Raw genomic sequence first — 22,104 nt, forward strand, 5'->3', positions numbered from 1 at the left:
TTTGAAATTCATACTAAAGAAAAAAAAGTCTGTGTGTAAAACACAGAACCAAGCTACATGTAATCTAAGGATAGGCAAAATAGAACTTACAATGAGGTATGTTATGATACAATCAAGGCTTTAAGCCTTAATTAATATCCAACATTTCTTAGATTACATAAGGTTTGAAAGAAGGGAGAAAAGCAATTCGAGTGGATTCATCCTTCCATTCTACATTTTTCCACCATCCCTCCTCTCCTTCAATGACTAGTCTCTGTCCTTTTGTACTATTGGAGTTTAGTGGGAGGTTCTTCAACATTCCGCATTTTACTATTCTGATTTTCTTCAGCTGTGGGAAAGGCAGAGCATGATGGTATATAGTCTTTAGTTTGGCCAGATTATGTAGACACAAAATCTCGAGCTTAGAAAATAAGTTTGAATTTCCTTTTAGCTCAGTGACTTCACTATGTTTTTCTTCACTGATGATTTCTTCTAAACCATTGCATTCAGTTATCCTTAGTACTTCCAAATGTGGAGCCAAGGTTACCCAACTCACATCCCTCAAATGATTGCATTCGTCCAGGATTACAGATCGAAGGCTATGGAAGCATCCTACACCTTTAATTATGTTACGTTCAATCTTCACTTTCTCTAGATCCATACACCTCGAGAGTGTTAAAGTACATAGATGCTGCAGATTTCCTAAAGCCATAATAGTCAATGATCTTGAATGTCTAAAATTTACAAGACTTACAGCTTCAATGGCACAGCTAAAGGACTTGTTGAACCTCGAAGCTCTTTCCAACTCCGAAGCGCTTCTAAAACTAATGGTCAACACATTAAAATATTTTAAATGCTCCATTTCCTCTAAAACCAATAAACATCCATAGCTACATCCCTCCATTTTCAAGACTTGCAACTTGGAGAAACTGGATATCAATTGTTGTGGGATCATTTCTAGATACGGTGTCCACTCCAGATTCAAATATTTCAGCTTTGCTAGGGTCTTCAATTCGACTGGCAACTTTCTTATTCCTGTAAATGACAGATTGAGATGTTCTAGTGAAACCAACTTTGCAATTCCTACTGGCAATTCTTCCAACTTCATATTATGGGACAAATCCAGAACCCTTAGCATCGGCATGAAATTAAAGAAATCATCCATGATTACCTTCAAATCATTCCTGCCAAGAAACAAAGTTTGGAGATTGGGACATTCCAATATCTCAGTTAGATTTTTAATTTGATTATCCATCAGCGACAGTCTTGTTACCTCTTCCCACTTTTTAGCTTTCGGTTGCTCCTTTATCGAGTGATTTAAATGCGTTTCGAAGCTAAGAGATAGATCTTCAAACCTCATGAAGACATCTCAACCCAGAAATGTTTCTCATCAAAAGTCGTCGCAAGTTTGCTAATTTTTTAAGCCCGAAAATTGGCAGTTTTGGTGATTAAAATTTAATAAATTCCACCTCATCTGTGCATATATCATTCTCCCTTTCCTCAAAAAGATTCATCCTCGAATCTTATCTTTGATCGAATCCTGATTTGATTTGTTTAACCTTTAACATTATTGTTGGGCCTTGAGGTAATGTGAACTCATCACATTCATGAGTCTAAAATTGTGCCTTGAGACTCACATCACATTATTAGCCCTCTAAAGGCAAAGATCAACCTGGGGTCATCTTAAGCGACCCTGACCCTGCTCATAAGATCCGTCCTTATCGCCTTCAATTCTTCCACTTCATTTTTTAAAGCGTGGAAGTTTTCTTCAAGTTTGCATAGAAAAGCAGCCTTTCCAACAGCAGAATCCCAACAACGGGTAATGACGGCATCATGTGAAAGTGAGATTGAGAAGATATTATCCATACCTGTCTTTGATTTTAGAAGAGTGAGCTGAACAATTTCTAAAGATAGAAGCAAGGAATAAATCAAATATGCTTATGGAGTTATATGAAAGACAGAGAATATTTTGGTAAACAAAAACAGAGAGAAAGAAGATTCGCAGGTAAACAAAGACAAACCGTTTGAAGTTCACATGTATTTTTGGTACCAAAAAATAATTAAAATATAAAATGATCAAAGATGTTTAAAATTTTACATAAATGTTTACAAAGTGTTTAAAATATGCTAAAAATATTTTACAATTTGTTAATTAAAAATGTATATAAATTTAAACTACTCACAATTAAAATTAAAATACTATGTTTTTTTAGAAAATTTAAATTTAATTATATTTATAAATATGTTTTCAATAATTTTTTTCCTATAACTATTTTAAATTTAAAAAATATATATATACAAGTATTTAAAATAATAAAAAAAATAATTAAATATTGTATTAAATTTAAGTGGTTTTATATTTTATTTAATTAAAAAATTTGTTTCTAAAATTTTAAAGTTAATATTTATTAAAAAGCTTAATATATCATTTCATACTCAAGTTCGACAATTTTTTCTAATGTAGTACTTGTATTTTAGAAAAATTATATTTTTTAGTTCCCAAAGATTATAATGTTAATTTTTTAGTATTTAATTTAAATTTTATGGTTAATTTAATGAAAATTAAATATTAATATTATAAAGTTTATATATTTTATGATTTTGTTAAAAGAAAGAATTTTAGCTAACAAAATCATGCGTGTATTTTACTGTTATGATCCAATAAAGAAACTCACAGGTTGGACCTATTTCTCTCTTTCTCTTTCAAGGGTTCCACTTTTTTTGGTAGCTTTGGGCAGGGCATTATGGGTGGACAGTAAGTCCAAACAGATAAAAGGACATTCTTGTCTTATTCGTGGAAATGGAAGTCCAATTTGGCATGCTGATATTTATTTGTGACAGATGAAAGGCCGTTCTTGTCTTCTGTGTGGAAACCGTTCCCCTCATTTGCAACTTACAATCAACCTCAATTAGGGTCCGTTTGATTGGTGTAAAATGTTTTCTGGAAAACATTTTCTGAAATTTCCAGTGTTTGATTTGTGGAAAATGAATTCCATAGGAAAATATTTTACAAACACGGGTAAAATCCAAAGCTTTTTTTTGGAAATTGTTTACCCATTTCTCTACCGTAAGACATTTTCCATTTCTCCTTTCTCTTCTTCAACCTTCTTCAACTCCGGGGAGGATTTCAGCTGATTCGCCACGACTTCCCAATGCGTCCAATGGAAATGTACGATCTCCCTCGTCGTCTTCAACTTTAACGTCACCGGAGAAGGAAAAATCAGATGGCCGAAGCTTGCGATCTCCTTCGTTGTCTCCGATGTCGATCCCGAACCCAGATTCATTATCTCTTTTAGCAACCATGGACTCAACAACAATGCCAGAAACAAAGACCCCATCATATTCAACAGGTTCTTTACTTATTCGAGCTCCTTTAACTCTTGATTCTGATTCTGAATATGAACTTTAAACTGCAAGTACTGTTGGCGGGAGTAGTGTCTATAATTATGAGAATAACAGTGAGTTAGGGGGTTCTGAACAGGGTTTTTTGAGTGGTAATGAGGAGTTCGAGACTGGTTCAGAGAATGATAGGCCTTTAGATGGAAACCCAGATAAGGGAATTGAATTGGGTGGTGAAAATAATGGTGGGGTTAGTGAAAGGTACAAAATTTATGTGGCTAACAATGATGACGATGATTTGGATAGCTTGCAGAATTCAATGGCGAATGAGGAAGAGAGCGGTGGTGTTGATGTTCCTGTCTGATACGGGGTTGCGCGCGGACCAAGATCGAGTTGCCAAGTCACGAGAAACTCCTACGAAAACCCTAAACAATTAGATCTGAAACGAAACAGAAAATTAAAAGATTAGATTTTTGAATTTTCAGATCTGAAATAAAATCCCCAAATCAGCAAAGAATCAAATTGAGAATAGAAATAAGTGTTAGGGTTCTTGAAACCCTCAAGGAGATTGTGATTCTGCCCAATTGAACACCAAGATAGTTTTCCCCAAATTTCGACAATCTAATTTCACCCAAAAAGAGTATGGAAAAACCCTAGAAATTGGGGATTTTTGGGCTGATTCCTTAAGATAGAAAAAGGCTGAAAACACAATAAGAACAGAAAATAGATTAGATAATGATTCAGCACAAGTAGAAATAAAGAAAGAATTGACAGTAAGAAATTAAAAGATAAGTCCTAAGAAGCCTTGAAATCTCGAAAGATCTCACAACTCCCTTCAAACGGCTCTAATCTCCCCTCCAAAGAATATCAATGGCAAGAAGAAGGTTGAAGATGGCTCCCACAATCAAAAAGATTGTTAAAACAACTTCTAAAGAAAACTCAAGAGAAAATCCTTGAAGAACTCAAAGAGAATTTTCACTCAAATCAAATCTGAAATTTTCAATGTAATTGTAATGTAATGTAGGGTGGTTGGCCAAGCCATATAAATAGGCCTTTCAAATGTTTTCCTAATTTAATTAGAACACTAAAACTAAAACTAAAAAAAACTCCTAATTATTTTAATATGGAAATTCGGCCAAGGGTCTTTTATTTGGGACTCTTGGATAAACATTTAAACTAAGTAAAATAAATAAATAAATAAAAATAAAACTTTACAACTTGGGCCACTTTAACAATTTGGCCTGATTTTCAACTAAGTATGGGTGGATTTCTTGATTGGGCTTGGAATCTTCTTATTGGGCCTTGCCCTCAAGAATTTGGGCTTTTGTGACTCGTATCATTCCCCCCTTCCTCAAAAAGATTCGTCCTCGAATCTGAAAAATCAAATGAACTCGACTTTCCTCTATCGAACGGGAGTAATGGCAATTGAGTCCACTGAAAAGAATAGCCATGAAATAGTAAATAGCAACACAAACAAGCTTGTAGTCCAATTATAAGCATAATAGAACAGGTATAACGCATGTGAATGGACAGATTCAGATTACCATGCAAACAATCTAATTTACTCACCACTGCCTCGTCAAATATTTGAAACAAAGATGGACATGTTTTAAGGCATTCAGTCGTCTCACATTGTTCCCACAAACCATGAATAAATTGCGAGTAATAAATCAAATGGTAAACATAATCGTCACAAGTAGGTATTTGGAAAGATTCACATGGTTCACAGAGTTGCATAATCATACCATGCATTAATCGACGGGCTATAGATTCACTCACACATGCATTATCAAAAACAAGAATCTTTTTACCAACCATCAAAACAGATAGATCATCAATAAATAAAATAGGACAGTCAAGCACGTTTCGATCTAAGTGTTCATCAACACGATCTTTATCACTATCCGAGGAGTACAAAAGTGTTTCAAAGGTTTCAAGCATCTTACCTCGATAAGCAGAAGAATAAGGGTCGATTTTACCTTTTTCATTTAAAACAAACCTTCGCTCATCGGGGGCATAGTGTAGTCGAATCTCCGTTGTTGAGTTAACCTTTGTCAAATGGAACTCAAACTTCATGTACAACCACATAAACTGTTTAAGGCACGAATATAAATTGAAAACAAATTTGGAAAATTTCGTTACCTTATTCTCCAAAACAGATTTGGACAAATTCGAGGATTTTACACAAGGTAAATCAAGAGAATAACAAATCACGCTTCTTTTCGTAATGACTTTATCAACCACAATCGAAGAGTAACAATTAATCGGATCAAAATGAGGGGATCTTTTAAGAACTAAGTCACCAAAAGTTTTATTAATAATTTTCAAATCTGCACTGGACTCGGTTTCTAAAATTTCCTTACCTCGCTTACCTTCGGGATCATGTAGTGTGATTTCATCTTTGCCTAAGTTGATCGTATGAAAGCATCTTTCATTTGAGAGGTATTGAAGTTGAAAGCTATCTTTCGATCTTTCAGGAACCTGAAAAGTAGCAACACAAGAAAAATTCATATCTTGGTTAGTGGAAACATTCCTCACTAGCCTTTCCTCGTCTTTTTCTTTTGTTTCTTTTTCTAACTCATTTTCTCTTCTTTCTTCAACTTCTTTTTCAATTTTCTTTTCTGTTTCACATTCCTTTTCACTCTCAATCTCTTTTTGCTCTTTTTCATTCTCTTTTTCTTTTGTCTCACTTGTTTTAACAGAATTTCTCAGTTTGATTTGGTCCTCATGGACTTGTTCCGGAGTGAGCGGCACTAAGGTAAGTTTCTTTCCTTGATGCTTGAAAGAATACCTATTGGTACGACCATCGTGAGTGACTTTTCGATCCAGTTGCCATGGTTCTCCTAGCAACAAATGGCAGGCTTGAATAGGCATTACGTCGCACACAACTTCGTCTTGATACTTACCGATAGAAAAGGCAATGCGCACTTGTTGAGTGACCCTAAATTGGCCTTCGTTGCTAAGCCCTTGTAGTTGATAAGGTTGTGGATGCTTGGTAGTGGTTAAGCAAAGCTTTTCCACCATCGTCGTGCTGGCTATGTTCGAGCAACTTTCACCATCAATAATAACTCTACAAAGCGTACCTTGTACATGGCAGCGAGTATGAAAGAGATGTTCTCGTTGCTGCTCGCTTTTTGGTTTTGCCAGAGAGGGTTGTCCACGATCATGAAGATCATAATCAGTTCTAGGGACACGCCGAGGAGCGCGCCTATGAGCAGGAGGCTGGTTATCCACATCGTCTTTAATTTGATCTCGATATTGAAGCCTTGAAATCTCGAAAGATCTCACAACTCCCTTCAAACGGCTCTAATCTCCCCTCCAAAGAATATCAATGGCAAGAAGAAGGTTGAAGATGGCTCCCACAATCACAAGATTGTTAAAACAACTTCTAAAGAAAACTCAAGAGAGAAATCTTGGAGAAAACTCAAAGAAAATTCTGCTCTCAACAAATCTGAAATTTTAATAATAATGATAAGTGTTTAACAAGGTGGACAGCCATGCCTTTAAATAGGCCTTATAACTAGTCCTAATCTAATTAGAAAACTAAAATAAAAAAAACTCCTAATTATTTTAATATGGAAATTCGGTCAAAGGTCATTTTATCTGGGACTCTTGGACTGAATATTGACATAAAAATTTAAACTAAGTAAATAAATAAATAAATAAGAATAAAAATAAAATAAAACTTTACAACTTGGGCCACTTTGACAATTTGGCCTGATTTTCAACTAAGTATGGTGGATTTCTTGATTGGGCTGGGAATTTGCTTATTGGGTCTCGCCTTCAAGAATTTGGGCTTTTGTGACTCGTATCATTCCCCCCTTCCTCAAAAAGATTCGTCCTCGAATCTGAAAAATCAAATGAACTCGACTTTCCTCTATCGAACGGGACTAATGGCAATTGAGTCCACTGAAAAGAATAGCCATGAGATAGTAAATAGCAACGGAAACAAGCTTGTAGTCCAATCATAAGCATAACAGAACAGGTATAACGCATGTGAATGGACAGATTCAGATTACCATGCAAACAATCTAATTTACTCACCACTGCCTCGTCAAATATTTGAAACAAAGATGGACATGTTTTAAGGCATTCAGTCGTCTCACATTGTTCCCACAAACCATGAATAAATTGCGAGTAATAAATCAAATGGTAAACATAATCGTCACAAGTAGGTATTTGAAAAGATTCACATGGTTCACAGAGTTGCATAATCATACCATGCATTAATCGACGGTCTATAGATTCACTCACACATGCATTATCAAAAACAAGAATCTTTTTATCAACCATCAAAACAGATAGATCATCAATAAATAAAATAGGACAGTCAAGCACGTTTCGATCTAAGTGTTCATCAACACGATCTTTATCACTATCCGAGGAGTACAAAAGTGTTTCAAAGGTTTCAAGCATCTTACCTCGATAAGCAAAAGAATAAGGGTCGATTTTACCTTTTTCATTTAAAACAAACCTTCGTTCATCGGGGGCATAGTGTAGTCGAATCTCCGTTGTTGAGTTAACCTTTGTCAAATGGAACTCAAACTTCATGTACAACCACATAAACTGTTTAAGGCAAGAATATAAATTGAAAACAAATTTGGCAAATTTCGTTACCTTATTCTCCAAAACAGATTTGGACAAATTCAAGGATTTTACACAAGGTAAATCAAGAGAAAAACAAATCACGCTTCTTTTCGTAATGACTTTATCAACCACAATCGAAGAGTAACAATTAATCGGATCAAAATGATGGGATCTTTTAAGAAATAAGTCACCAAAAGTTTTATCAATAATTTTCAAATCTGCACTGGACTCGGTTTCTAAAATTTCCTTACCTCGCTTACCTTCGAGATCATGTAGTGTGATTTCATCTTTGCTTAAGTTGATCGTATGAAAGCGTCTTTCATTTGAGAGGTATTGAAGTTGAAAGTTATCTTTCGATCTTTCGGGAACCTGAAAAGTAGCAACACAAGAAAAATTCATATCTTGGTTAGTGGAAACATTCCTCACTAGCCTTTCCTCGTCTTTTTCTTTTGTTTCTTTTTCTAACTCATTTTCTCTTCTTTCTTCAACTTCTTTTTCAATTTTCTTTTCTGTTTCACATTCCTTTTCACTCTCAATCTCTTTTTGCTCTTTTTCATTCTCTTTTTCTTTTTCCTCACTTGTTTTAACAGAATTTTTCAGTTTGATTTGGTCCTCATGGACTTGTTCCAGAGTGAGCGGCACTAAGGTGAGTTTCTTTCCTTGATGCTTGAAAGAATACCTATTGGTACGACCATCGTGAGTGACTTTTCGATCCAGTTGCCACGGTTCTCCTAGCAACAAATGGCAGGCTTGAATAGGCATTACGTCGCACACAACTTCGTCTTGATACTTACCGATAGAAAATGCGATGCGCACTTGTTGAGTGACCCTAAATTGGCCTTCGTTGCTAAGCCCTTGTAGTTGATAAGGTTGTGGATGCTTGGTAGTGGTTAAGCAAAGCTTTTCCACCATCGTCGTGCTGGCTATGTTCGAGCAACTTTCACCATCAATAATAACTCTACAAAGCTTACCTTGTACATGGCAGCGAGTATGAAAGAGATGTTCTCGTTGCTGCTCGCTCTTTGGTTTTGCCAAAGATGATTGTCCACGATCATGAAAATCATCATCCATTCTAGTGACACGTCGAGGGCCGCGCCTCTGGGGTTGGTTATCCCTATCTTCTTTGATTGGATTTCGATATTGAGGTTCTTGATTCAATTGCACCTCATTGATGGTAGCAGTCAAAGCTCGAAGAGCAGCAGCCTGTTCATCCAACTGTTGTTGGAATTTTTTAAATATGTCACTATTATTATCACCTGTAGACATTTTTTTTTTAAAACCTGCAAAACACTCAACACTCAAAAATAAAAGTTATCAAACCTCACCGTTAATCACTCAAAAAGAAAAAATCAAATTCTCAATGAGGTCGAATTCAATCTTGTGAGTTCTTTATCAGAGTTTATATCAACCAATTAGAGAGTGTGAACCAAACTACCAAAGAATCCTAATTTGCACTAGGATGCCAAAAACTGACGAGACACCAATTGATTCGTGTTGCACCTAGGAAGAAGTTGTGCACACGTTTAAATCCTACTAACACAAGAAACAAGAAGGTGTTAGATAACGTAAAGGAAGAATAAAGGTAAACAAATGAAAACCTACAGCTAAGAATCAATAAAAATTGTTGAAAACAGAAAACCCGAAAAACTGCGGAGTAACTTGACAACTTCGTTCGAGGTGTTCCCGATCTCCAAAAATCACAAAATTAAATCTGGAATGTCTTCAAATATTGAATTTTTGATCTGGAAAATTTGGGCACCAAATTCAACCCGCTGAATATTTTTTTAATTTTTTATTGGATTTCGTCTTTTTTCAATTTTTTGACTTTTTCGACTTATTTTTTTGCGGGAAATATTTTTGTATATTCAATAACAGTGCCAAAAATATGTATGTAAAATTTCAGATCAATCAGAAAACATTTACCCGCTCAAATGAATTTTTTTCAAAAATTTTTCTGGGTAAAACTGCTGTTTGTAATTTAAAAAATAGAGATCAGTTTAGAAATCAACCAAGAACACCCAAAACGCCCAAAATCTGATACCAAATGATACGGGGTTGCGCACGGACCAAGATCGAGTTGCCAAGTCACGAGAAACTCCTACGAAAACCCTAAACAATTAGATCTGAAACGAAACAGAAAATTAAAAGATTAGATTTTTGAATTTTCAGATCTGAAATAAAATCCCCAAATCAGCAAAGAATCAAATTGAGAATAGAAATAAGTGTTAGGGTTCTTGAAACCCTCAAGGAGATTGTGATTCTGCCCAATTGAACACCAAGATAGTTTTCCCCAAATTTCGACAATCTAATTTCACCCAAAAAGAGTATGGAAAAACCCTAGAAATTGAGGATTTTTGGGCTGATTCCTTAAGATAGAAAAAGGCTGAAAACACAATAAGAACAGAAAATAGATTAGATAATGATTCAGCACAAGTAGAAATAAAGAAAGAATTGACAGTAAGAAATTAAAAGATAAGCCCTAAGAAGCCTTGAAATCTCGAAAGATCTCACAACTCCCTTCAAACGGCTCTAATCTCCCCTCCAAAGAATATCAATGGCAAGAAGAAGGTTGAAGATGGCTCCCACAATCACAAGATTGTTAAAACAACTTCTAAAGAAAACTCAAGAGAGAAATCTTGGAGAAAACTCAAAGAAAATTCTGCTCTCAACAAATCTGAAATTTTAATAATAATGATAAGTGTTTAACAAGGTGGACAGCCATGCCTTTAAATAGGCCTTATAACTAGTCCTAATCTAATTAGAAAACTAAAATAAAAAAAACTCCTAATTATTTTAATATGGAAATTCGGTCAAAGGTCATTTTATCTGGGACTCTTGGACTGAATATTGACATAAAAATTTAAACTAAGTAAATAAATAAATAAATAAAAATAAAAATAAAAATAAAACTTTACAACTTGGGCCACTTTGACAATTTGGCCTGATTTTCAACTAAGTATGGTGGATTTCTTGATTGGGCTGGGAATTTGCTTATTGGGTCTCGCCTTCAAGAATTTGGGCTTTTGTGACTCGTATCACTGTCGCTCAGGTGTCAATGGATGATGAAGTGTTATTCTCACAACTTAGCACCAAAACTTTTAGTTTAGAAGTGGAATCAAAATAAGGTATGGGATATCAGTATTCAATCCATTTCTTTTATTACTTAAAATTAACTAGGGTCTTTGTTAAAGGTTTTTTTCTGGTTTTGGGGGTGATTTTGTTTTCCCTAGTCACCGAGTTTCATGGTTTGTTGCTTTGTTTCTCAGTATTTATTTTTCTTCTTATATATGATGCAAATTGAATGCATTTGAGGTCTGAAATGAGTTTTTTTTAGCTGAATTTTTAGTACCAAGTTTTCTTTGAAAAAAGAGATAACATGTATGTTGTTGTAAAAGGTATAATCTTTATGTTCATGCATGTTCGAAAGTAATTGTCTTTTCTTCTTTAAACCCTACCTTTTTATGTTTTTATCCTTGAAATCTTCACTCTTTTAGGGAAATATAAAACAATTTCATAGTTTCATATTAAATAATGAATGTTTGTTTTGTTTCATTGCAGAAAAACTTCATGTTCTTTTAATTTCACTTACAACTTTTAGTTCTATGTTAGCAGCATAGCGCTGGTTTGATTTTGTAATTTTTTTTCTTTGTTTTACTGTAAAAGCTTTAGCTGCATGAATCTATTAGATGCTTTCTGTCCTTTTAATGAATGAGCTGCTTTTTCTTTCCCTTTCAAGTTCCTATATAAACCTTTTTCATGTTAATTCCTTGCTGATATTTGTTTATGAAACATGTTTTACCTGAAGATTGAAATAAAATTTTTTTATATATCTTGCATCATCCTGCCTGCCTACTATTTCATTCATACAATCTTCTTTGCCAGCTATGTTACGCATGAAATCCATCTATATTTTTACTCAAGGGCTGAAAACTTGTACTGGTGTCCATCTTATGCATGGCAGACGTGTTAGGTTATTAACACATGTAGGATTAATAAGATTTGAACTCCTTTTCCTTTCCATTTGGTGCATCTTTTTTCTTGTTTGATTTCATCTGATATAAAAGAAAAGCTGGAGTTACTTGATTTCTCCATCATAAAATATAGCTAATGCCTTTTGTTGACCTTCTATGCAGAATTCATCCGATTCTTCTCTTTGATGTGCTATTCGTGCCAAGCAGCTGTTGTTGGAAATTGTTGGGTGATTTAACTTATTCATAATAACAGTGCTATCGGTTAAATACGCAGAAAGGTTTTGCAGTGCTCCGTTGTTGTCTTTTGACTCATAGGATTAAATAAAAGAAACTTCTGCAATGCAAACGTCTTATTGTTGGCAAGTGCATTGATTGGCCCGTGCAAGAGCTGGAGTCCTATTGTTGGCCTCCCAACCAGAGTTTAGAGCCATACCAGTCAGGTTCTGATGATGGCAGCAATAGTGTGCAACATTCAGTTCCTAACCTGGAGCGATACTGCACCCTTGATTCATCGTCCAGTATGCAGAATTCTTCTTCGACAGCCAGTTTTTCACCCGATGGCAGTCTTGTTTCGCAGCAAAACTACACTTACCCATTGGACCTTCATCATTCCCCGGAAAATACGTGTGCTACACCAGTAAGTGGTTCTTGTGTAATAGACAATGAAAATGACTTGGGGCTTATGGTGAGACAATGAAGTAGTTTGTTACGACTTTGGACCTGTGTTTAACAATTCACAGTAGTTCAAATTTAGATGCTACTTTCGAAGCATGTTCCTTTTTAAGGTATATTATGCACTTGGACAATGTTGTTACTATGTGGTGTACTACTAATTATGTATTTAGATAATATTATTAATTTCTAGTACTCATTGTGGTTTCGAAACAATTTATAATTATTCAATACTTGTTTTTTTAACACAATTACAAATAATTTATTTGATATTAGTTTTTTTCAATTTAACGATTAATGTTGTAGCTTAATAATTGAGTATTATTATAAATAAATCATTGCAATATATGTAAAAATAATTTAAAATATAAAAAATTATTAATATATATTAATATATGTAAAAAAAATTTTCCGGAAAATATTTTCAGGAAATCTGCCAAACAGCAGAAAATATTTTACACAGATTCAATCAAACACCAGAAAATATTTTCTGGTAAATCATTTTATAGAAAAGTAAAACATTTTCCAGAAATCATTTTACGGAAAACATTTTACTGGCAATCAAACGGACCCTTATTGACATAATGGAAGTCCAATTTCGCATGCTGATATTTATTATTTTTTTTATAAAACTAATTTAAAAAATTTTAATTAATTACATAAATAATTTATTTTTTTAATTAAACATGTAAGTGACTTAAAATTTATCGTGAAAGTTGATAGAGCTAAAGAGTTTGGCGACACTAACATGTCACGTCAACAATCAAGATAAAAAAAATATTTTTTAGTAGAGCCGTGTAAAATTGCGCAACCTGTATAAATATTAAAAAATATTGTAATTTTTAAAAAAATAGAGAGACTAAAAAATAAAATATTTCCTTTTTTAGTGGAGTTAAATAAATTAGTGCCACCCGTTTTCAAAGTTGCTCTCCTTTTTTTCCTTTTAAAATTTTAAATATATTAAGAATAAACTTTTTTTTTGGTCTTCACCTATTAAAAAATATTTTAAAATTTTAATATATTTAATTTTTTTAAATTTTTTTAAAATTTTAAATATATTAAAAAATCTTTTTCTCTTTAACTATTAAAAATATATTAAATATATTAAAATTTTAAAATATATTTTAAAAATATATTGAACATATTAAAATTTTAAAATTGATTATACTTAACATTTTTTAATATATTTAAAATTTTAATATATTCATTTTTTAAATTTTTTAAAATTTTAAATATATTAAGAAAATCTTTTTTATCTTTACTTATTAAAAATATATATTAAGCATATTCAAATTGTAAGTGGTTTTATATTTTATTTAAGTGGTTTTATATTTTATTTAATTAAAAAATTTGTTTCTAAAATTTTAAAGCTAATATATCATTTAATATTCGATTTTTTCTCATAATTTTATTATCCAAAAATTACAATGATAACATTTCTGAAATTGACTACCTATAATATATTAGTGTATCTTTTTCAATGAGATCATGTTCTGGATATAAAGAATAATACATGAAACCAGATTTTACTTTTTCATCAGCTTATACCCACTTAGTGCAGAATATTTCTAAGAATTATTAGCACAGCACACGAGAATCCATAGAAATGGACACATCAGTAAAAAAACAGAAAAACAGTGGAAGATCAAGGTAACTGAATTCATGACCATATATACCAATGGAAGAATTCAGAAATTGTTTCAGGGGTTATCATAATCCAATTAAAGACATGGAACCCATATAAAAAATTGTGCTTACACATCTTTGTGAGTATGTAGTTATTAAGTAGTATAGCCACCAACTTATTGCAAAATTTATGCCCTCTGCAGTCATCTGGTTCTCAACCTTCAAAGCAGGTGTCTAGATTCAAAATGCAGAGGAGGTAAGTTGAGCACTATACACAAAATAAAAAAGATATGAGGATTTTCACTCATGAGCTTTATGCTATGATTAAACCATAACTAATTGCATATCCTAATTGTGGGGATGAAAATTTTGGTCAGATAGTTTTCAGAGACAGTTGCCGTCCTCTTCCAACATGGGCAATAATTGAGGTTGTGGTAAGTAAATGTAGTGAATATTGTCGAGTGCCACTCAACTTTAATATTCATATTTTAATTCAACACGTTTTGTATTTGGAACATAGTTAAATTATTAATTTAAAATTTTAAATAAATGGGCATAATTTGTTGATTAAAAAATATGATAAAAATATATCACAATTTGTTGATTAAAAAATATACGAAGATTTAAAATTATTACCAATTATAATTAAAATACTATATTTTAAAATCTTTTAAAAAGATTTATATTTATAAATATGTTTTCAGAAAAATTGGTTTTTCCCAAAACTATTTTAATTTTTTTTAAAGAAAACTATATAAACAAGTATTTAAAATAATAAAAATAATTATATATTGTATAAATATTAAGAAAATACTGTAATTTTTGAAAAAATAGAGGAACTTAAAAATAAATTTTTCCTTTTTTGGTGGAGTTAAATAAATTGGTGCCATCGGTTTCCAAAGTTGCCCGCCCTTTTTTTTAAAAAAATTTAAATATATTAAGAAAAACTTTTTTTTGTCTTTACCTATTAAAAAATATTTTGAAATTTTAATACTTCAAAATTTTTTAATATGTTCAAAATTTTAATATATTTTGATATATTGAGTATATTAAAATTTTAAAATTGGTTATACTTAATATTTTCTTTAACATATTTAAAATTTTAATATATTTAAAATTTTTTAAGTTTTTTAAAAATTTAAATATATTAATTTTTTTTCTCTTTACCTATTAAAATATATATTAAATATATTAAAATTTTAAAATATATTTTTAAAATATATTGAACATATTAAAATTTTAAAATTGGTTATACTTAACATTTTTTAATATATTTAATTTTTTAAAAATATATTAAAATTTTAAAATTGGTTATACTTAACCTTTTTAATATATTTAATTTTTTAATATATTTCATTTTTTTAAAATTTTAAATATATTAAAAAAATCTTTTTTTATCTTTACCTATTAAAAATATATATTAAGTATATTCAAATTTTAAGTGGTTTTATATTTTATTTAATTAAAAATTTTGTTTCTAAAATTTTAAAGCTAATATTTCATTTAATATTTGATTTTTTCTCATGATTTGAGCACCCAAAATGTACAGTGATAACATTTCCGATACTGATTACCTATAATGTATTAGTGCATATTTTTCAATGAGATCATCTTCTAGATATAAAGAACAATACAGAAACAAGATTTCACTTTTTCATTAGCTTATACTTACTTAGTACCGAGTATTTTCTAGAATTATTAGCACACCACACGAGAATCTATAGAAGTGGACACACACTCTTAATTATAACACTATGATAAAGGCGCATAAATTATTTGATGGAAATATTACAAAATCAAGTTGAAATTAGGCATATTATGCTTACCTCTGTATACAGTCTTTACCTGTTAATGTTATTTTAGTGTTACAAGAGGGGCTAAATTCAAAATGCAAAGGAAGTAGGAGAATGAGATGTCTAATAATTATACTCATCAAACATTTAACTAATCAGTTTGCTGTAACTTATTAAATTCAGATACTACCATTTGAGTATTAATTTCAATAACTTGTTTATGAGTTTGTAATTCTAGAGAATTCATATACATAATCTCACTTTAAGTAATCGGGTTTGAGTAAAGATGTTCACAGATTAAGCCGGGCTCATATATGATATCGAAACAATGCTTAAGTTGGTTTCTTTTAAAGAAAATTATTAAACAAAAACCAATATAAATAATAAAAAATTTTATAAATTTCCTATTACTACTTATAGACTCTTAAACGTGTGAATTAAAAAATAATTTGTATTTATTTTGTGCTCAAACTCACATTCTCTTGTTATTGCCACATGTAATAAAAAAAATTTAAATTATAAAAATGGGTTAATTCATTTAAAGGAAAAAGTTGTGTAAAACAAAGAACCAATCTGCATGTAATTTAAAGATAGACAAAATAGAACTTAAGAGTGAGGTATGCTATGATACAATAAGGGCTTTAAGCCTTAATTAAAATCCAACATTTAGTAGATTACCGATGTTTGAAAGAGGGGAAAAAAGTAATTTGAGTAGATTCATCCTCCCATTCTACCTCTTTCCACCATCCCTCGTCTCCTTCAATGACGAGCCTTCGTCCTTTTGCACTATTGGAGTTTAGTGGGAACTTCTTCAGCATTGGGCAATTTAAAATTGTGATTCTCTTCAGCTGCGGAAAAAGTAGAGCATGTCCGTATATTGTCTTCATTTTGGACAGATTATTTAGATGCAAAAACTCTAGCTTAGAAAACAAGTTTGAATTTCCTTTTAGCTCAGCGACTTCACTAAGTTTTTCCTCACTGATTATTTCTTCTAAACCTTGGCAATCACGTATAAATAGTTGTTCCAAATGTGGAGCAAAAATTATCCAATTACTCGCATCCCTCAATTGATTGCAATCGAATAGGTATACAGATCGAAGGCTATGGAAGCATCCTACACCTTCAATTATGTTACTTTCGATCTTCACTTCTTCAATAGCCATATAACCCGAAAATTCTAAGCTATATAAAGGTTGCAGATTTGCTAAAGCCAAAATATTCAATGACCTTGAATCTCTAAAACCTTAAAGGCTTACATGTTCAATGGCACAGCTAATGAACTTGTTGAAACCCCAAGTCTTTTTCTAACTCCAAAGTGTGTAAAAGTAATGGTCAACACATTCAAATAGTTTAAATGCTTCATTTCCTCCAAAACCAATGAACATTGATAGCAACACCCCTCCATTTTCAGTACCTGCAACTTAGAGAAACTGGATATCAATTGTGGGATTATTCTCAGACTTGTTTTTTTTTTGTAAATTTTACTTAAGTTTGTTTATATTTGTAAACGGTTAATTTTAAATTTATTTAAGTTTGCTTTTGCTTTTAAATATATTTGATCATACTGAGATATTTATGTATGATAAACCATTAATTTTATTATTGTGACTAAAATATTAATTGATTTTTTATGTGAATTTTAATAAATAATGGATAAAGTTAATTTTCTCACAATTTTTTTTCCAAAATTTAAGCTCCTATAATTCTGTTTATCTTTAATTTTCTATTTAATAATTTGATTGCTTTGTTAAATTTATAAAAATAGTAAGTTGGTTTCTTTTTAAAAAAATTATTTAAAAAAATAATAACATTTAGTTAAGGATAATACGTGTTTAAGTGTACTTGAACTTATATTTTTTTCCTTGACATGATAGCAATATTAATTAAGTTAAAACTTGAGACGAGATGAAATTAAGAGGTTGGTATACATTTAATTCTCCCCCAATTTTTTTATTATATATATATTTAAATTTGAAATACTCTAATCTAATCTAATCATATAACCATATCTCAACATTGAAACATCATTAAAAAATATGTTAATATGTGTACTTGCATGATCTCAGATTCATAAACAATTTTAAAATGATAATAATTTGTATTAATGAGTTTTAATATAAAAATATTGAAATTTATATTATGTCACTGTTATTTTATTATAATATAATTCTCAATATTTAGTATCTAATGTTACATGATAATTTTTTTTATTGATAACATGTTTAATAAATGAAAATAAATTATATTTTATTAACTTATTAAAACTTAAATATTTAATTTTTTAAAATTCCAAATTCCAAATTTATACTTAACACATTTTTCTTTCCTATAAAGAATTATCTCATATTTAAATATACAGAAGTACAAACTAAAACAACATTTATAAGAAAAATTTTAAATTTTACTATAGTTATGGAAATTTTTAGTTATAAAATTAAAAGAAAATGATATGATATGTCGAAAGTTATACTTGTTATAACTTATTTATGAGACTGTGATTCTACAGAATTCATACACACAATCTCACTTTGAGTATAAGTAGTCATAGATCAATTCAGTGCTCAAATCTTACAAGCTTTTGCTTGATATTTATAAATGATTAATTTTAAACTTATTTAAGTCTAATTTTGTTTATAATGAGATATTAAGATGGAACATTATGTATGATCAACAATTATAACTAAAACATTTAAATTTTTAATAGATATATGTCAGAAGTCTAGTTTTATTTATTTTTAAAATTAATAATAAAAAGATAAAAAGATAAATATAAATAAGCAATTAAATAGCTATTGATTTTTCAAATGAAAAAGAGTTAATTTTCTCACCCTTTTTTCCAAAAGTTAAGTTTATCTTTCATTTTCTATATAATAATTTGGTTGCTGAAACTATTAAGTTGGTTACTTTTAAAGAAAATTATTTAAAACTAATAATATCACCAATTCATTTAAATATTAGATATGAATAATAATTTTTTTTTTAAAATTATATGTGAATTTTGGTAGTAGCATTCAATAATCATAAAAATTTTAAAATGTTAGTAGTTTGTATTAATGAATTTTAATATACAAATATTGAAATATTCTAGCAGTTATATTATGTCACTCAATATAATTTCCAATATTTAGTATCTAATTTTACATGATTTATTGATATTATGCTTATGAAACACCTCTTCTTATGATAACATTCATTTTGAATAAAAGTAAATTATATTTAAACTTAAATTTTCTCTTTTTAAAATTCCAAATTTATAATAAACATATTTATAGTATACTTTCCTATAACAAAAATTATCTCATTTTTAAATATACAGAATAGAAAAATTTTAATTTTACTATAATTATCAAAAATTTTAGTTATAGAATTAAAAGAAAATGAAGTGATGTGTTGAGAGTTATACTTTATAACATAATATATTCTCAAACTCAAACATTTTACTTTTATAAAGGAAAACGTCTTAGTGTAAAATACAAAATCAAACTACATGTAATTTAGGGATAAACAAAATAGAACTTGTAATGACACATGTTATGATACAATAATAGTTTTAAGACTTAGTTTCTAACATTTTTTAGATTAAAAAGGTCTGAAAGAGGGGAGAAAAGCAATTTTAGTGGATTCATCCTCCCATTCTACATCTTTCCACCATCCCTCCTCTCCAAAAATGACCAGCCTCTGTCCTTTTGCACTATTGGAGTTTAGTGGGAGCTTCTTTAACATTGGGCATCGTCTAATGTATATTTCCTTCAGCTGTGGGAAAGGCAAAGCATGCTGGTATATAGTCTTTAGTTTGGGTAAACCCCATAGATGCAAAATCTCTAGCTTAGAAAACAAGTTTGAATTTCCTTTTAGCTCAGCGACTTCACCAAGTTTTTCTTCACTGATGATTTCTTCTAAACCTTTGCAATCCAATATATATAGTTCTTCCAAATGTGGAGCAAAAGTTACCCAACTCACATCCCTCAAATGATTGCATTCGTCTAGGATTACAGTTCGAAGGCTATGGAAGCATCCTGCACCTTCAGTTATGTTACGTTCGATCTTCACTTCCTCTAGATCCCAACACCTCGAGAGTCTTAAAGTACATAGATGCTGCAGTTTTGCTAAAGCCATAATATTCAATGATCTTGAATCTCTGAAATATTCAAGGCATACACGTTCAATGGCACAGCTAAAGAACTTGTTGAACCTCGAAGCTTTTTCCAACTCCGAAGCGCTTTTAAAAGAAAGAGTCAACACATTCAAATATTTTAAATGCTCCATTTCCTCCAAAACCAATAAACATCCATAGCCACATCTCTCCATTTTCAGTACTTGCAACTTGGAGAAACTGGATATCAATTGTTGTGGGATCATTTCTAGATCGCGTGTCCACTCCAGATTCAAATATTTCAGCTTTGCTAGGGCCTTCAATTCGACTGGCAACTTTTTTATTCTTGTCTCTGACAAATTGAGATGTTCTAGTGAAACCAACTTTGCAATTCCTACCAGTAATTCTTCCAAATTCACATTGTAGGACAAGTCTAGAACCCTTAGCATCGGCATAGAATTAAAGAAATCATTCATGATTACCTTCAAATCATTCCTGCCAAGAAACAGAGTTTGGAGTTTGGGACATTCCAGTATCTCAGTTAGATTTTCAATTTGATTACCCATCAGCGACATTCTTGTTACCTCTTCCCACTTTTTAGCTTTCGGTTGTTCCTTTAACTGAACACCTGATTTTACAAAAAACTTCTCCTTCTCAGATTCACCAGCAATCCACAAAGCCATGTCGCGAATCACATCGTGCATCTTTACCCGATCATTTCTATGTCCTTTCTCCAATAAGCATGCGTTAATAAGAGAACCTATAATGAAATGTCCCTGGTTTCTGGCACTGCTCAAATTGGTATGCTTGTCCAAAAATCCTTCCCCGATCCAAAAATCTACTAGTTCGTCTTTGTCAATGAAATAATCTTCTGGATATAAAGAACAATACAAGAAACAAGATCTGAACCTTTCATCAGGTAAACAGTCATAACTGAATTTTAACTTGGGATACATCTCTTTCCCTACCCCTGGCAACACAGAAGCTGCTGATTGCCTTAAAACTTCTATGGCATATTCCCATTCTCGAAGGGTCTTCTTGGATGCCATGGCTCGCCCAATTGTAATGAGAGTGAGAGGAAGCCCTGCACACTCTTCAACCACCGCTTCAGCTAACTTGCAAATATCTGGATGCATTCGAAGGGTTTCTTATAGAACCTTCTTCTCGAACAGTTTGAAAGCTTCTCCTGGTGGTAAACATTCCACTCCGATATTATTATCCATGTTCGGTTGCATTTGACAGCACACGTCAACACGACGAGTTGTGAAAATGACTTTAGAGCCATTTTATCCCAGCTCTTGTGAGATCAAACCATTCCCATATATCATCCAACAACAATGCAAACTTCTTTTTACATAATACCTTGAAGATGTCTTCAGCTTTCTCATCAAGGCTCTTGGATTTCCAACCTTCATTAGAATGGCCTATTCTTTTGGCAATTTGATCCTGGACTCTCTCAACTGGCCGATCTTGTGATGCAACTGCCCAAATGACATGGTAATCATGGGTAGTATCATGGAATTTGTTATTGATTTGGTTCAGGAGGGTTGTCTTGCCAACCCCTCCTAAGCCATATATGCCAATAATTCCCACTTGTTCCTTTTGAAGACAGCTCCAAACCTTGTTCAAATAGAACTCTAAACCCACAGTTGGCTCACTAGGTCTTTCAGTTGATGAAGGAGGTGGTGGCTTGCTGGCCACATCACTGAAATCTCCATTCTCCTTCTGGTCTTTCACCTCTTGGAGTTTTTTGGCAATTTGCTTCCCGAACTTGATGCTGGACCTAGGATGAGTGGAGCAACAACCTCCCATACATAGATTATCAACATGCTAAGAACTTCGGAAAATCAGTTGATCAGCATCGTTTATCAGAGTTTCAGCCCTCGAAAGCCAACCCTCAACTTGGTTTAGCCGCTTAAGCCGCTGCTCATCTTCAGCAATTCTGACCCTGCTTATCAGATCACTCCTGAGCTCCTTCAGTCCTGCTACTTCAGTTTGTAAAGCATGGAGGTTATCTTCGAGGTTGCATATATAACTTGCCTGT

General features: G+C 31.6%; 3 protein-coding genes across 3 annotated transcripts; all 3 read right to left on the reverse strand.

Annotated features, from left to right (window-relative positions):
• Positions 1 to 148: 148 nt before the first annotated feature.
• On the reverse strand, positions 149 to 1,234 carry LOC121228932 (disease resistance protein SUMM2-like). Its single transcript, XM_041111966.1, has one exon. The coding sequence runs from the start codon at positions 1,232 to 1,234 to the stop codon at positions 149 to 151; it is 1,086 nt and encodes a 361-aa protein (XP_040967900.1).
• Positions 1,235 to 19,386: 18,152 nt separating this feature from the next.
• Positions 19,387 to 21,200, reverse strand: LOC107961053 (probable disease resistance protein At1g12290). Its single transcript, XM_016897296.2, has one exon. The coding sequence runs from the start codon at positions 21,194 to 21,196 to the stop codon at positions 19,547 to 19,549; it is 1,650 nt and encodes a 549-aa protein (XP_016752785.2). The 5' UTR covers positions 21,197 to 21,200; the 3' UTR covers positions 19,387 to 19,546.
• Positions 21,201 to 21,335: 135 nt separating this feature from the next.
• LOC107961052 (probable disease resistance protein At5g63020) lies at positions 21,336 to 21,872 on the reverse strand. The gene has a single exon (XM_016897295.2). It carries the CDS (start codon positions 21,870 to 21,872, stop codon positions 21,336 to 21,338), a length of 537 nt encoding a protein of 178 aa, XP_016752784.2.
• Between the last annotated feature and the right edge of the window lie 232 nt (positions 21,873 to 22,104).

Source organism: Gossypium hirsutum, chromosome A05 (assembly GCF_007990345.1).
Source record: "Gossypium hirsutum isolate 1008001.06 chromosome A05, Gossypium_hirsutum_v2.1, whole genome shotgun sequence".
In the NCBI taxonomy this organism is placed as follows: domain Eukaryota; kingdom Viridiplantae; phylum Streptophyta; class Magnoliopsida; order Malvales; family Malvaceae; genus Gossypium; species Gossypium hirsutum.